Raw genomic sequence first — 14,633 nt, 5'->3', positions numbered from 1 at the left:
AGTCATGTATGCATTTGCAGTCTGAAAACGTGGTAGCAATATTCCCAAGCAGTATTTGAAGTGGAGCGTATCTATGATAAATATTATACATCAAGGTATTTTTCGGTTTCGTCAGTCATTGTTTTAAACATTGCGGATGCTTTAAGCATCTTAGTTTATCTGCCTGCACTATGATGGCAGGGTTTTTTTCCTTCCTGGGGCATCTCAACATCACGTTGTGCGTCGTGTGTGACATGGCAGCGAGCTATGTAATGACACAAAAGTTCCCTTTGTTAGAGTGTAGGTGATATGAACTTGAAAGCCTCATGAAAACCTTGAATGCAATGGAATCATATTCACTACAGCTTTCTTCCATGCTCCCTCCAGGACTTTCGGACAAAGTGAATCATGCAAGAATATCACGTTGAATACCTATGCGATATGACAATAAAGGCACTCTGCTTTCACTGACAGCGACTGCATGGGTACTTCCTACTGCTAATGATGCTAGGCCTCTTACCTTCTACTCAAGGTTTTGATACAACTTGTCTTCGCTTGATTTCCAAAATATTGCTGTTGTATTGTTCACGCAGGCTCACCAAGTGCAGGATATTACAACATTTTCCATCATCCACAATTATCAGTGCTGGAGCTTCATGTTTTCTGGAGCTTTGCATGCCATTTGAGCTCTGGGCAAATGTGCGTGCGCAAATCAGTATGTGGTGATGAACCACATATGAACGTTTTCCTGTATCATTACTGGTGTTCTCGCCTGCTTTTGATGAAATACGATGTTCATGTGTTGATGTTTCAAATATCTAGCACTACTTATGATGCATTTTATTATTAGCTGTGCGTTCATATCTCTTCACCTGCAGGAGCAAGAAAAAAATGGCAAAAATTGAGGAGAAAATATGTTATTAGTACCAGTGTGTACATCAGCAAAGTACCATCAATCTTGCCGATCTCCCCATCATTCATACAACTCCATTGATAGTTGTTTGATGCCAGTTGTAGCCAATGTCTGAAAATGTGCAAGGTGTATGGGCCGGTGGGTCTACGTCCAAAAATGATCGTCAGAATAACAATGTGTAGCAACGTCTAACAGTGCCTTATATTTAGGACTGAATGATTGCAAGACTGCAACTTGGTCACATTAGAAATTTGGCACTCATATAACATATTTTAATCATTCCATTTGTCCACAATACCAATAAAAACTCACTAAGTTCTATTTACAAAATACAATCCAATTTACAGAAGTCAGTCATACAGGAGCATATCCGTAGATTCACTGACAGTGTGAGCCATTGTTGCAGAATGTCAATAGTCCACAAACTGTCTAGAGTTGAGCTTAAAGGGAGATGGTTATATAAGCATACGTGCATTCAAGTTCAAACGAAAGCACATTGTGAGCTTAATGTGCAACTTTCATCGAACACGATAACATTTTCATTCAGTGCGAATCATGGTATCATACTATCAACGTGTTGCAGCAATCTGCGAAATTCATAGGATGAGGAACTAGTTTACCCAATGGAACGGCAATCAAAGATATATAACGTTAAAGAGAAAAGACATGTTACATATCAAATTAATTAAGCCATGCGCGGGGAATGCTTTGCGTGTTGGAAGCATGCAGCAAGTTCTTTTAACATTATCCACTGCCAAGGGTAGCCATCATTTGACTTGCTAAAGGCTCATAAGCTGGGCTAGAGCCAAAAATAGACGGTTTTAATTCAAAGCAGTATTGTACGTAATCAACTTGAAATGGTGGAACATTTAGACATACAATGTAATGGCGACCATGTGTTCTCAGGACGTTTTGAAGCTTGACACCTTGAGTGTATCTGTTATAGCATTTTATTACCTCAGCTCAGCATTCACAGTCCTTCACCTGTAGATATATATAACAAAGAGATTGAGGTGAGCGTTGACATTTTCCTAGTCTCGAAATGTCCAGTTCATATACAAGCGTTGTATCTCTCCATTATGTTCATGCCATCAGCCGCTCAGTGGTAGATGACCCGTTCTCGCAGAGGCTCATCCCAAAACGACCCCATTGCAACTGCAGTTTACATTAATAACACGGAATAAGTTCACACGATCCTCATCGTCCAAATCAGAACAAATAAGATAATTGACGTCAGCACGTGCTCGATGGTAATATCGTACTCTTTCAAGATTTCTGCACTGATTGACTTTGGGAGTGCTTCCAGTCTTCCACCACGCAGCTCAAGGGCTTTCTTGCCGATGACGAGAGCAAATGTTTCGCAGTCGCGTCTTTTCTTTAATAGGGGGAGCACGTGACGTTATTTTCCCTGCCAGTGGGAGTTCTGTGATGTGATTTGCCGCCGGTGAAGTAAAGAAATTTGGCGCCAGAGCGACGGTTTATGGGTAGCAGGCTATCACGGAAGCGTGATTTTTCGTCAGGTTTCAGGTTGTCTTTGATGCGCCATTTGTTGTCTCACATAATATACATATATGGTCGTTTACGTTTATTGGTGCAATTCTTGCCCCAAAAGGTCTGTGTTCGTACCGGTATAGCGCGTACTTGGTTAAAATAATTTCTGGAATGTCTTTTTAAAGAACCAAAAGACTAAGCAGACTTCCTTCAAAGGTCGTGGAAAGGGTCAAGGAACACGGTGTGGTGGGACGTCAAAAAACAACGCAGCGACGGAAAGAGATGGTCCAGTCATCACTCTATACGGTGATCGATCAGCGAGAGCAATCAGAGAGTGCAATCAGTCTCTGTGTACTCTATGCGAAGAGACATATTTCCTGAGGGATGTATGCCTCCCTTATTTAAAAGAAGACACTGCAGCAGGCGGTGTGTGATCTCCGACAAATCCAAAGATCTTGGACAACAAGTCTCTAAAACGCTTATGGAGCTTGCACGATCACAAAGCCCAAGCAAGATGGATGGCTGTTCAGAATATTTGCCGGGCCACACGGGAGCGGGCTGTCCGAAATATTTTATAGGCTAATTCCAAGATGTTGAAGGGCCCGGAGATGAGGCCACGGCACATTGCTTTAGGGACAAGCGAACCCAAACATATCAGAAACAGAGATAAGAGGTAACAAAAGACCCAGAAGGCTATCGTTTCGAGAGGATATTTATAACTATTGTAGGTGTTTAAACTAGTCCATCTGATTGGCCTCGTGGAAAAGTGTCGATATCTTGTCTTTCTACTATCCGTTTTGCGTAGATGTTGTTAACTGCGGGGTATTGGGTTGCGGCTGTACGGAATGCAAATAAAACTTTATGCTTCGCAAGCGTAGAACTATAGGCACAAAACGGCTGGCAACAAAGAATGGGTGATGTCAGGGAGAGAGAGAGAGACACTACCATCACCGCATGTAACAAAAAATTAGCGTTCTGGGTCCAGTCTCTGCATAATGCGCAACTTATGCACGTTTTAGCCTGACGGAGTGAGTCGTAGCATTGTGATCAGGATGCACTGTCCAAATGAAGTCAATTTTAAAGGCGTAGCTCCCAAAGGCGCTGCTGGCTTACATCCCTCTGAATCCGAGTGTTCCTGTAGTCTAGGCATATCTCTTGAAAGGAATATGAAATCTGGGTTTGGCCTCATGCATACAGCATAACTGCTTTAAGCCATCACAGGAAGCAGCTGTCACATGAATCAGTTAGGAACATGCGACCGGATCTTAACAAACTTGACACAGTTAGCATTAATTCACGGACGTTTCGTTTCAGATAACTGTGACAGTAAATGTGAACGTGTGTTTACGGAAAGCGTTGAATACGGAAACCCCTGCCAGGTGTTATCATCGAGCATCTGGCGATGCTTTGATGTAGCCAGTCCAATGAGAGCATTTAGTGACACGGACAGCGCTTAATTCCGTTCCTTTCAAATTCCGTTCGGTACCTCGACTCACTTTGAGTCGAGGTACCGAAGCGTCGAGGTACTTAAGCAAATTTGAGTTTTCTTGTTTCAACGCCATCTTTATGCACATAACACCGACAGCCGGCTCCTGTTGGTAGCTAGAATCTAAATAGTGAATATTGATGTTCGGAAACCTAGCGACTCTTCCCAAACGTTAATTTACGACAGCCTCACGAGCAATGAATTCCATACACAATCCAGAGAGCACCGCAGGTAGCGCTTTTGGGAGGAGCAGCAGCACGAATAACTGGCTGTCCAAGGTGAAAGCGCCGTTCATGGTCCTTTTTAATACATTCGTTCATTTTATTTTTACTGAAACAAGCAATGACATGGTCCATTGCACAAATGTTGACTGAGTTTAGTTGGTTTGTGACGCATGTAAACCACCAGAGGCGGATTCAGCGACAAGGAGTGGAGGAGTTTGGATACCTCGCGGTTCACATACGGCCTAACGATCTACCGAAACAATGCGGCCCGGCAATCATGCACCACTGAAAGCTTCCGAAGATGAGACACGTGACTAGGACAATTAGGTTAGGCGGGGTTCAACCAATACTGATTTCGAGTTAAAGTCAGCCGTCAGGTAACATGTTTATTTTCGTTGCCGACCGCTGATATTAGGGATGCCAGCGGTCTATGATAATATTACGAAGCGCGCACATAATCATGACATACTACGATGCTTTGCGACATGGGTGAGAGACAGCCTACCAACTTTTACCAAATTTATATGACTTTTTTGGTGTCTGATTCAATCCACTGTTTTAATCTGTCCACAACTTCGAGGCAATCTGTAATGCGTCTAACCACGTATAAAAAGGGTGGAATCGGGCAACTTAATGTGAGTCATGCTCTGCTAGCGTATTTGGATATAACGGAAAATGCTTTGAAAGGAAGCATTTCGCATAACCAAATTGCTTTGTTAACATTACCATGTCAGCTATTGGCAGAGATGACTAATTGATCTGCTATTATTATCTCCCCGAACATATAGCTAAGCGTATCAATCGCCGCAGCCTTGTCAGCACCGAACTTGTGAGAACAACTTTGGGTCGACATCTCTCCGAGCATACGTACTTGAGTTTGTCACTGAGCTTCCAAAACGCCTGGTTTTATCCAGTTTAACTTTTACCTGTGTTTAGTAGGTTTAGTTATCTCTAGGTAAAAGATTCTTGTTATCTTTCGGCTAGAAGCTATATTGGTGAAATATGCTCTACAGCCACGTATTCCTATGTCCGTTTCTGATATAAAAACTATAACTGCTGTGATTTTTTTTTTTTGTATCTGGATGCTTAAGAACATTTTTCAATGTAATTTCTTGTTGAAATAACCAATTATGCTGACTGCAAATACGTTTTGCCCCGTTGTTGTCTCGTGATGAAGACTTGCTGAAATCTCTGCATGCCAGAATAAAACTCGTTCTCTGGGCGTCTTTCTAAGCCTATGACCACAAGATCGACCTGGAAGATACTCAGATAGTGGGCAATCAGATTGACACCCACGTAGAGCGCAAAGCAAATTCTTGGGATTGAAACATTATTTTGTTTTATTGTTGCCGCCACTCGCATCTTGAATGTTCTGATCTATTGTGGTTGCGTCAGAAAAAAATAATGACGGTGGCTGGAGGCTAACGCTATATGTTCCGCTGGATTCAAAACCGCTTTCCAATTTCTCAAAAGGCAAAAACAGCTGGGCAAACGCTCTAAGTAGTCCTTGCTACACGACACAAACCATTCTTCAAATTGTTACATGGCATGCCGATGTATGGTGCTCATGCACATGTCTAGCTGATACCGTAAGATGAAAAATAAGGATGATATGACCATAAGCTAGCAGAAAACACAAAACGTCTTTCCTCTTGTGTTAAGAGAACTACCAGTAAAAGCAAACCCCGTTAAAGAGCGATACACTTTTGCATCCACTTTCTGGCAGGGAAATTATTCGATGAATAATTTAGGATACCAACAATTCCAGCGTTGCGGCGGCACTGAGAAGTCCACAAGAGGCCGATGCCCACGTGCTGACCTGCCTCACCGTGCGCACGTGTGCCGATCGGGGATCTCAGTTCTGACGTCATCCGCAGAACCGGCTCGCGATGACCGGAGCTGCGCATTGGTCGCGTGCTGCGGCCACCCGGGGCCGGAGAGCCTGTATAAAAGCGGCGACGGCCCGGCAGGAGACGAGCAGCACCCATCTCTGACGCCGCTCCCACTTCATCCCAGCCGCACCGACCACAAAACATGGCCAGCCGTGCCTTCGTTCTTCTGCTGCTCGTCGCCTATGTCGGTGCCCAGGCCAACAAGAAACTGATCGCCGGTCTCAAACCCAAAGGCGGGGGTGAGTCGGAATCTTATGTTCTCTTGTGGCATTAGTGCTCTATATCCGCATCATTAATTTTTTCGCGACGTGGGAAGCTGCATTAAGCTTAACCGCATCTAATGGATGTTTTTTTCTGCACTGAGTCGGCTGCGAAGATAACTGCATAATGGGTAATAATATCTGTTCCAGCCTGCAGTAAGAAATGTCCGCCCAACAACGTTTGCGAAGAGCAAATTTGCCACGTCTGTGTCCCAGGTATGTACCAATGTGTGCGTTTGCGGGTGTGTGCGGGTGTGTGTGTGTATGTGTGTGTGTGGGAGAGAGAGAGAGAGAGAGAGAGAGAGAGAGAGAGAGAGAGAGAGAGAGGGGGGGGGGAGGGAGAGTACGTTACTTCCGTCACACTGTACGGCTGTGCAGCCGCGCTGCGCGGCGCAAACAAGCTGGTAGGCAAGTAAGCCGTGCCAAAGAACAGCGTATTTAAGGAGGCCTTCTCCAACGTTCTGAATGTGTTGGCAGTCGGTCTTGCGATATACCGGGATTCGAAGCCCGTTCGTCGTTATATGCGCGGGGCTGGTTCGCCGTTACCTCGCGCCTGACGCCATGCCCTGCATTTCAGAGGCCCCCACCTGTAAAACCTGGGAATGCAAAGATAATGAGAAGTGCGAGGATAGACCAACCGGTCCTGTGTGCGTCAGACGTAAGTGACCTTTTCGTGTCAATGCTCGCGTACAGGTTACCCTGGCGTACAGCGTCAAGCAGATGCATCACGTTATATTTATATATCGGGCATTCTACGCCAGACATGCGTCTTGGCCTCAAGGGAGAATCCAGGATTTAACAGCGTTACATGCTTATGGGTCCTGGGATCGGATTTGGGGTCTTTTTGTGGGAGCGGGGGTGAGGCTCCATACACCTGTCTGTCTGTGACAACTTCATAACAAGTTGTACATTCATGCATATATATATATATATATATATATATATATATATATATATATATATATATATGTCATTTAGACCTCTAAATGCCTGATTGTTCTGCACACCAAGCCTGCGCACATGACTGACACTGTTCTTGGCATTGCAGTGACCTGTGCCGACATTTTTTGTGCTGCCGGTGAACTCTGCAACGAGCTGCCCGATGGGCCGGACTGCGTACCAGGTACGTCGTCAATACACCTCCAGCAATGTTGCCGTAAAAACAGTCCTGTTCGCCTTTAATGAAGATTTGTTTGCCATGAACGGTGAATGCAGCATCGGCGTTTGCTTATTATTTTACTCGTTCTTCCCGCGTGCCACAAAATATACCGCACCCAAGCCCTCAGAGCTGATGATATGTGGGTGCTTCAGATGTGCCCACGTGCGAGGGCTTCTACTGCCGTCGCGGTACCAACTGCTACGTCCGTAACGGCTCTCCCATCTGTCTGCCCAACACGTGCGAAGTGCGTGTCTGCGAGGGTGGTCTGACCTGCGTCGACACGCCCAACGGTGCCCTCTGTCGGCGTGGAAAAAGTGAGTAGAATATTTGACGTTTGCACTTTCACGAAGCGCTGGTGCCTGTCGTGTGTTGCGTACGCTTATGCGGTTATATGAGTATTTGTGTTGCTTCATTTCACCAAGTCACATAAAAGCCGTGCAAAATCTTGCTTGACATCTGTTGTGAGCTAAAAACTTGAATAATATTTTGCCTTATGTAACGCACAAAAATGTCCACAGAGACTCCTGGCTGCAAAGGCAAGTACTGCCCGGAAAACTCTAAGTGCATCGAGACGCCAGAGAAAGGAGCTCACTGCGTCAAGATCTAGACGTCTAGTCAGTAGACACTGGAGGATTACCATGATCTTTGTGATATCAGGGACCTCACGGAATATCAAGGTGACATTGTTGTTGGTATGCCTATTCATTCAGCCGGTGCGCTGTACCAAATACATGAGGTGATGTGATTTATGTTTGCTGTTGCTCGCGCGCGGCGGACCGGTATTGTTACATTAAAGAAGCTATATACATACAAGTTGGTACCTAAAACCAATTCGTTTTCAGGATGATATAGTGGAAGTTGGATTCATGTTTCAAATTGATTCGTGACATTATTTCTTAACGACGTGCATGTAAAGCGGAAATAGTTTGGTTCTCAGGAAAAAATGACCTTTGAACTGGCTTAGCAGAATCACTTTTTACCTCACAGCATGAATCAACTGTTCCATCAGTTTGCCCGGCTCTATTCTTTTTAGCTCGGAAACGACAGGACATGGCTGCAAGAGCCCCATCCCTCTCAGTCTGCGCTATGAAAAACGTCGGAAGGGGGCGAGCATTTACATTGGCTAAGAACATAAAATCGGAGCACGAAAAGCGGAAAAGTATCAAAACACGAAAACATGAGTACCCATACATGCGAAAGGAGTGCGCCTGCTTCGCATCGATTGACATGACTGACAGCGGTAGGGACGGTCGCCCTGGCAACCTCGCGCATCAACGCCGACGGAGCATATAACAACAAAGCAGACGGTAGCTGCGGCACTCACACGGCAGCTGTGTCCAGATAGGTCTTGGCGAAGCCGGCGCTCCGCACACGCCGAGTGACGTCGTCTGATTCGGACATGACTCTTGAGTCGCATTGGATCCTGTTGTTTAGTTTACCTTTTGCCCCCATAGTCCGTCTTCAGAGTAATCCAAGCTCTTCTCGGCCTCCTTCTAACCAAACGTTGGCTCTGGATGCCGCCGTCGGTCGTGTGGAAACCAGGCTCATTGTTTGCTTTGGCCTGTCAGCGCCGTCCGGTCCTACTCCTCCCTTGAACCAGACCCTGCCGTCCGGTGACTTGACCCTGACGCCAACCAACCTGACCCGAACCCCAGTTAACCTGACCAAAACCCCAGCTGACATGACCCAGTCCCCAGCTGCACTAACCCCCCACTCTGTTGACCCGAGCCGTGCTCCGACAAGCGCCGCCGCCCACTCGCCTTCGGCCCTGGCCCAGCGTCTGCCGCGCTGCTCTTCCCAGCTGCTCGCCCTCACCTGCAGCGGCGGCTCCAGCGGAGGACAGCACGTCACCTGCTGTGCCGGCGCCGCCGATGTGACCGCGTTCCACCTGTTCCGGCTGTACCTGACCCGCAGCCTGGCCGCCGTGGCCGGTGCCGTGTTCCTCAACGTGGCCAGCATCGTCACGCTGCTCCGCACGCGCTCCCTGCACACGCTCACCAACTGTCTGCTGGGCGTGATGTGCGCTACCAACCTGCTCTGGTGCCTAATGCCGGTCCTGCAATTCATCGTCTTCATGCTCCAAGTGGAGGTCGTCTGCGTGATCCGCAAGTTATCCTGCAGGTTAGACCACTTCGAACGTCTGTGCGGGTGGGTGGGGAGAGGAGGTGACAACAGGGGCTCAACCGTCTCTGCCCTGCTGTGCTGCTTTGTGTTTGAATGTCTTACGCCACATGTGGAGTGTGGTGTAAGTGTGAATAGTGTGGATGTGGTGTAAGTGTGGATAGTGGCTTAGATTTTTGAGGCTGTCTGTTATCTTCCGTGACTGTCTACATGTCCCAACCCCTGTTCGGTTCAGGGTTTACCGCTACCACATTGTATCAAGGCACGTTAGCGTACAAGTGACAATAACCGTTACACACTCACATGCTATGCCTTATGATGAATAGGGGAAAAGTGTGACAAAAGGTAATATTAATATAAGGATAAATCTCAACACCCAAGAGTTTTCTTCTAGGGTAGTCACACAACCACTTCACCAAATTTATGGCATTTGTAGCCCTTATGTCACACCGTTTTCCGGCGTACCGTACCGCTTTTTAATCTGTTTGAAGCATGTTAAACCTCACTGCGCGATTGACAGCTGGGCATGTTGGACCAAAACGTGAGGCATTGTAGCATTTATGATATAAGGGATGCGTTCTAAAATCGGTGTTCCTTGATCTTGCTTATCTGTCCTCCAACGATTCGCCCCGTGGCGAAAATGTGACAGTTTTAGGTCATAACAGGTCACTGACATATTTTCACAAGGAGTTTTGAGTGCTAATGAACGATTACTCTAACCACATGTCCTAATGGCAACTTGATATTTTCGTCTTGTCCTTAAGGACACGAACCGCGGGAAATCGAACGCGTGCCTTTGATTTCCCAGCCGTACAGCTTATCCACTGCACTACGGGCGCGTCCAATCTGTCTAAAAGGCCTTCTCTTGAGCAGGAGAGATGCGAAGAGCGTTTGCTTCATAAAGCATATTTTCCACAATGACCCCTAGGAGAAGCAGGGGATACGTTCCCCTAGTGACACGCACGTATAAGATCATAAGTGGCCGCGCTGCACTTCATCAGTTGGGATTAGGCTGGTATCCTGATCGGGGTCCGGGTTAACATGTTGCTAGGCAATTCTCCAATGCCCGGCCCTGGTTTTGACTGCAAAATTGCTTGCAGAAAGGGCATCCGTTTAGACATCAGACGCGCAGAAAAAGTATGTCTACCATCGTAATGAAGATAAGACGAAGATCCACCTATGTACGCGCATCCCATGGGGCTGCGAAATCTATCATGTTGGACTATGATTGTGCATTCCTGAAGCGCGGCTAGCAACTTTTGGATAATGTGGCACACGACGTGAGAACGTAGTTGTGTTGTTGACGACTGCTCCTTGTGTTTCCAGGTGATCGCTACCTTCAGTTTCTGCATGCTAGTATCAATCACACTATCCCGCTATCTCCTAGTGGTGAAGTCATTAAACTATCCCATTGCGAAGTCGAACGTCTTCCTCTTTGTCTCCATACTGTCGCTGATATCTGGCATTCGCTTCATGCTTCTGGCGTACAAGATACAGTTTCTTGGGTGTCTGGAGGAACTTGCCGTGACTTCAAACAGGTGGTCACTGCTGAAAATGCCACTCGTTGCCGACCACTGGACGTGGGTGTTATTCAACAGCGTCGTGTACACTATTGACGCCACGATCCTGCTGTTTTGCAACGTGACCACCTCCCGCAAGGTGGAAAAATGTAGGAAAATCGTTTCTCGGAGCACCCAGCGGGCTACTGTGTAGGATAAACGCAAGGACAGGGATAGCCTTCGAATTCCCAGTATCGGCACCGTGTCGCCTTCGAACCAGCTGACGCCAGCGGGTCGTGCCATGGAGCTCGGCACTGCGCCACCTCTAAACCAGCTGACGCCAGCGAGTCGTGCCATGGAGCTCGGCACTGCGCCACCTCTAAACCAACTGACGCCAGTGAGTCGCGCCGTGGAGCTCAGCACTGCGCCACCTCTAAACCAACTGACGCCAGTGAGTCGTGCCGTGGAGCTCGGTACTGCGCCACCTCTAAACCAACTGACGCCAGTGAGTCGTGCCCTGGAGCGAGGCATTCGCTCGGTGAATACCTCTGAAGTTGATGAAGAGCCTGATGCCAGTGTTCACAGCTCTGCCAGAGGTCAGAACGCCCTGCGTTGCCGGTAAGGCGCTGGTGTCCCTCTATGGAAAAAATCGAATGCGGTGTCCGACAGGCGCCTAGTCCCAGTGGCACCTACTCACAGCTGTGTGTCGAGATTCACCCCAGCCGACATTAACCCTCTCGGACTACCGCCAGCGGCACCTGGAGAATCCGTGCCCACCTTGCTCGTACCAGGGTTTCCTCGTCCCTCACCACGCCGTGCTAGGGCAGCTCCCGCCGAGGCAGTACCGTCGGTGGCGCACGTAGGGCGAAGAACCGACATTGTTCTCAACAGGTCTCTGGCGGCTTTTCTCGCAGTGTATGTGGCATCATGCCTGCCATCCATCTGGCTTTTCTTCTACGTCCGCTGGCTGTTGGCGCAGTGCTACACTATGCCGCACGAGGTGCTGCACCTCTGGCTGGTGCAGCTCGCCGGCGGCAGCATCACCGCCGTGCTCAGCCCTCTTGTCTCCATCGTGTCCAGCCAGGACTTCCGCGCTGCGTTCAAGGCGACCATTGCGGTTGTGAACAGATGTAAGGTTCGCCGGTGAGCTCGACTCAGAAGTCTTGTGGTATGCCTGAGACGGGATATTAGCATGAATTGAATCATGAGTCGCGCTGTTGTCAGTCCCCCCGGCGGCATGGAGCTAGAATGTCTGCCTGCTGATCGCGAGATTGTGGGTTCGACGCCTGATGCTATAGGAACCTTAGAAGCCTAGATACATAGGTGAAGGCCGAAATGGGTCGCACACTTTTCGGAATGTCGTGTTCTGCAGCATCATATAGATACGCTAGGCGTTTCAGTTCGGTCCTGCAGCTGATGACATCACACCTAGTCTCGCCTGGAAAGCCACACATGCGCTGGTCGCGCAGAAGGATGACGGCCATTGGGATGATCGAAACACCGCAGTTCTGATGATGACTCAGACCAACAGTCGCCTCAAAGTGCCCCTCGAGGTCACCCCGGTGATCAGCAAAGGAGAAAACCTGTCAAATGCGAGTCGGATTTATGTTTTACTCCTGGAGAACGAGTATGGTTTTGCGGTTGACTCTGTGTCTCCTTGTTGCGCTATGAACCCCATGTGATGTACTGGCGTCATTTTACCAATTCACGGAACAACTCAAAAGTAAGGTTAACACGAACTAAAATGCTTTTATCTGTCATATCGTCGAGGCCGGTGTGTCGGGAGTCCACTTTCGGCACATGCAGTAGGCAAACTGAAGGCCCGATGACCCCTTTTGGCTGTTAGGCGCCGACGGTCACAGGAGTCAAAACGTTGTTCTCATGATGGGAGCAGACTGGACGTTGTACTCATGATGGGAGCAGACTGGACGTTGTACTCATGATGGTAACAGACTGGACGTTGTGCCAATAATTGGAGCAGACTGGACGTTGTACTCATGATGGTAACAGACTGGACGTTGTGCCAATAATTGGAACAGACTGGACGTTGTACTCATGATGGGAACAGACTGGACGTTGTGCCAATAATTGGAACAGACTGGACGTTGTACCTATGATGAGAGCAGACTGGGCGTTGCAATGTCGATTGTACTGGTTCGGCTGGACATACGCTCTACATGTAAACTGTCTGTGCTGGTTTATGCGCCAGGCTATGTTTCCACTGCGTCAGACGATTTCCGTCGATTCGTGCGTAAAAAGTACGAGGCAATGAAAATAGGGCCAAAGTGCTCTAGTATATATGTGCAAGTGTACTAGTATACAAAGTGTGAGTGTGCTAGTATAAGACAAACGTTCTGTTCGGCAGCCTCTTTTGACCGTTTCCAAGGTTGTGAAAATCTCGTTTCGAAAATGTACATGATGTTAGTGTGCCTAATACAGAAGGTCTCGTTCAGCTATCTTTTCTCATCAATGGGTGATTGGGCGATAGTGTAAATCTATTATTCATAGTATAGTTCCGAGATGTACGCTGTGATTAGTGTCACGAAATTGAAAACGGCTAATTGCGCTCCGATAAAGGAGTGATGTAAAGAAATGCTTTAAAATCTTTGGTATGCTCAAGACGCACACCTCGTAACTATATTATCAATGGTTTGCAGCACCAAGAAAATAAATACACTAGTCTTGTATCTATTTGGGGTTGTAACAAAATTATTAGTTTTGCCTTCCTGGCCAAAAAGTGGATTTTTTTATAGCCCCAAATAGATACAAGAGGTACGCCTGTGTCAGATGCCGATTTTTCATGGAAATGCTACCCGAAATGCTACCCGATGCTTCCTTTAAAAAATCGCCTTCAGCGTCTCACCATCTGCCAGTGGCATCAGTCAGTTCTGGGAACGCAAGGCGATATCCTACTTTGTTATTGGTTTAGGCGGCCATCCGACAACGTTGCACTCGTTTCTCATTAGTTAACATCGTGTCATTTCTGTACCCAAAGACCATGAATCAATTCCGACGCGTGTTGTGTATTGAATGCACCATTGGTGACCCTAAGAAGGCTTGTACTCTCTCCGGGCCGCAAGACGCGCAATCGCTGTCGGCTGTGCGTGTGAACGCTGTAGTGTGAGTGTTGGTAAGTGGTATGCTCTTTGGCAGTGGTATGTGGTATGTATGGTAAGAGCACAGAAAATAAAAGCCCTGTTTGACGAGATCTCTCTTTGATAATCGTGAGGACTGGCACGTGCGAGGTCTCCACTAGCATTAGCTATCACGCAAGGAGTTAGAAATCTGCTACAGGGGTTAACCGTGGCACATCGAGCATGAATGCATCAGTCGAGGACCAATGCAGCTGCTTTTTGTAGTTTTTACAACACATTTTGTGCACATTGAATATGCGACTGTTCAAAGCGGGCGTGTTTTCCGTGGATTTGAGATTGTTCCGTTATTACATTTGACGACAATAAGAAAAATCGGGACAAGATGTGCCGATAATTTTGGAGCGTTGAGAACATATCAGTAATAAGTTACGAAAACAAGCTCCGTTACATTTCGAACAGTGTGCTGATAACTCCTGCCCATTTCTGATAACGTTGTTAAATCAATTTGACAAAA

At 47.3% G+C, this 14,633-nt stretch overlaps 1 protein-coding gene across 1 annotated transcript; it reads left to right on the top strand.

Moving 5' to 3' along the window:
* The first annotated feature begins 6,127 nt into the window (after nucleotides 1-6,127).
* Nucleotides 6,128-8,011, top strand: LOC119108364 (follistatin-like domain-containing protein DDB_G0289517). The gene is made up of 6 exons (XM_037231940.1): nucleotides 6,128-6,224; nucleotides 6,396-6,461; nucleotides 6,823-6,903; nucleotides 7,294-7,368; nucleotides 7,557-7,718; nucleotides 7,923-8,011. Exons 1-6 carry the CDS (start codon nucleotides 6,128-6,130, stop codon nucleotides 8,009-8,011), a joined length of 570 nt encoding a protein of 189 aa, XP_037087835.1.
* Nucleotides 8,012-14,633: the final 6,622 nt, after the last annotated feature.

Source organism: Pollicipes pollicipes, unplaced genomic scaffold (genome assembly GCF_011947565.3).
Source record: "Pollicipes pollicipes isolate AB1234 unplaced genomic scaffold, Ppol_2.1 Scaffold_6686;HRSCAF=7923_pilon_pilon_pilon, whole genome shotgun sequence".
NCBI classification, from domain to species: domain Eukaryota; kingdom Metazoa; phylum Arthropoda; class Thecostraca; order Pollicipedomorpha; family Pollicipedidae; genus Pollicipes; species Pollicipes pollicipes.
This window is presented reverse-complemented; position numbering and strand designations above follow the sequence as displayed.

What these genes read in the sequence shown, in the direction of transcription:
- LOC119108364 (XM_037231940.1), top strand. Translation starts at nt 6,128, where the DNA reads ATGGCCAGCCGTGCCTTCGTTCTTCTGCTGCTCGTCGCCTATGTCGGT. An exon ending in TCTCAAACCCAAAGGCGGGG is followed by an intron (nt 6,225 to 6,395) that starts GTGAGTCGGAAT and finishes TATCTGTTCCAG; the next exon opens with CCTGCAGTAAGAAATGTCCG. An exon ending in TTGCCACGTCTGTGTCCCAG is followed by an intron (nt 6,462 to 6,822) that starts GTATGTACCAAT and finishes CCTGCATTTCAG; the next exon opens with AGGCCCCCACCTGTAAAACC.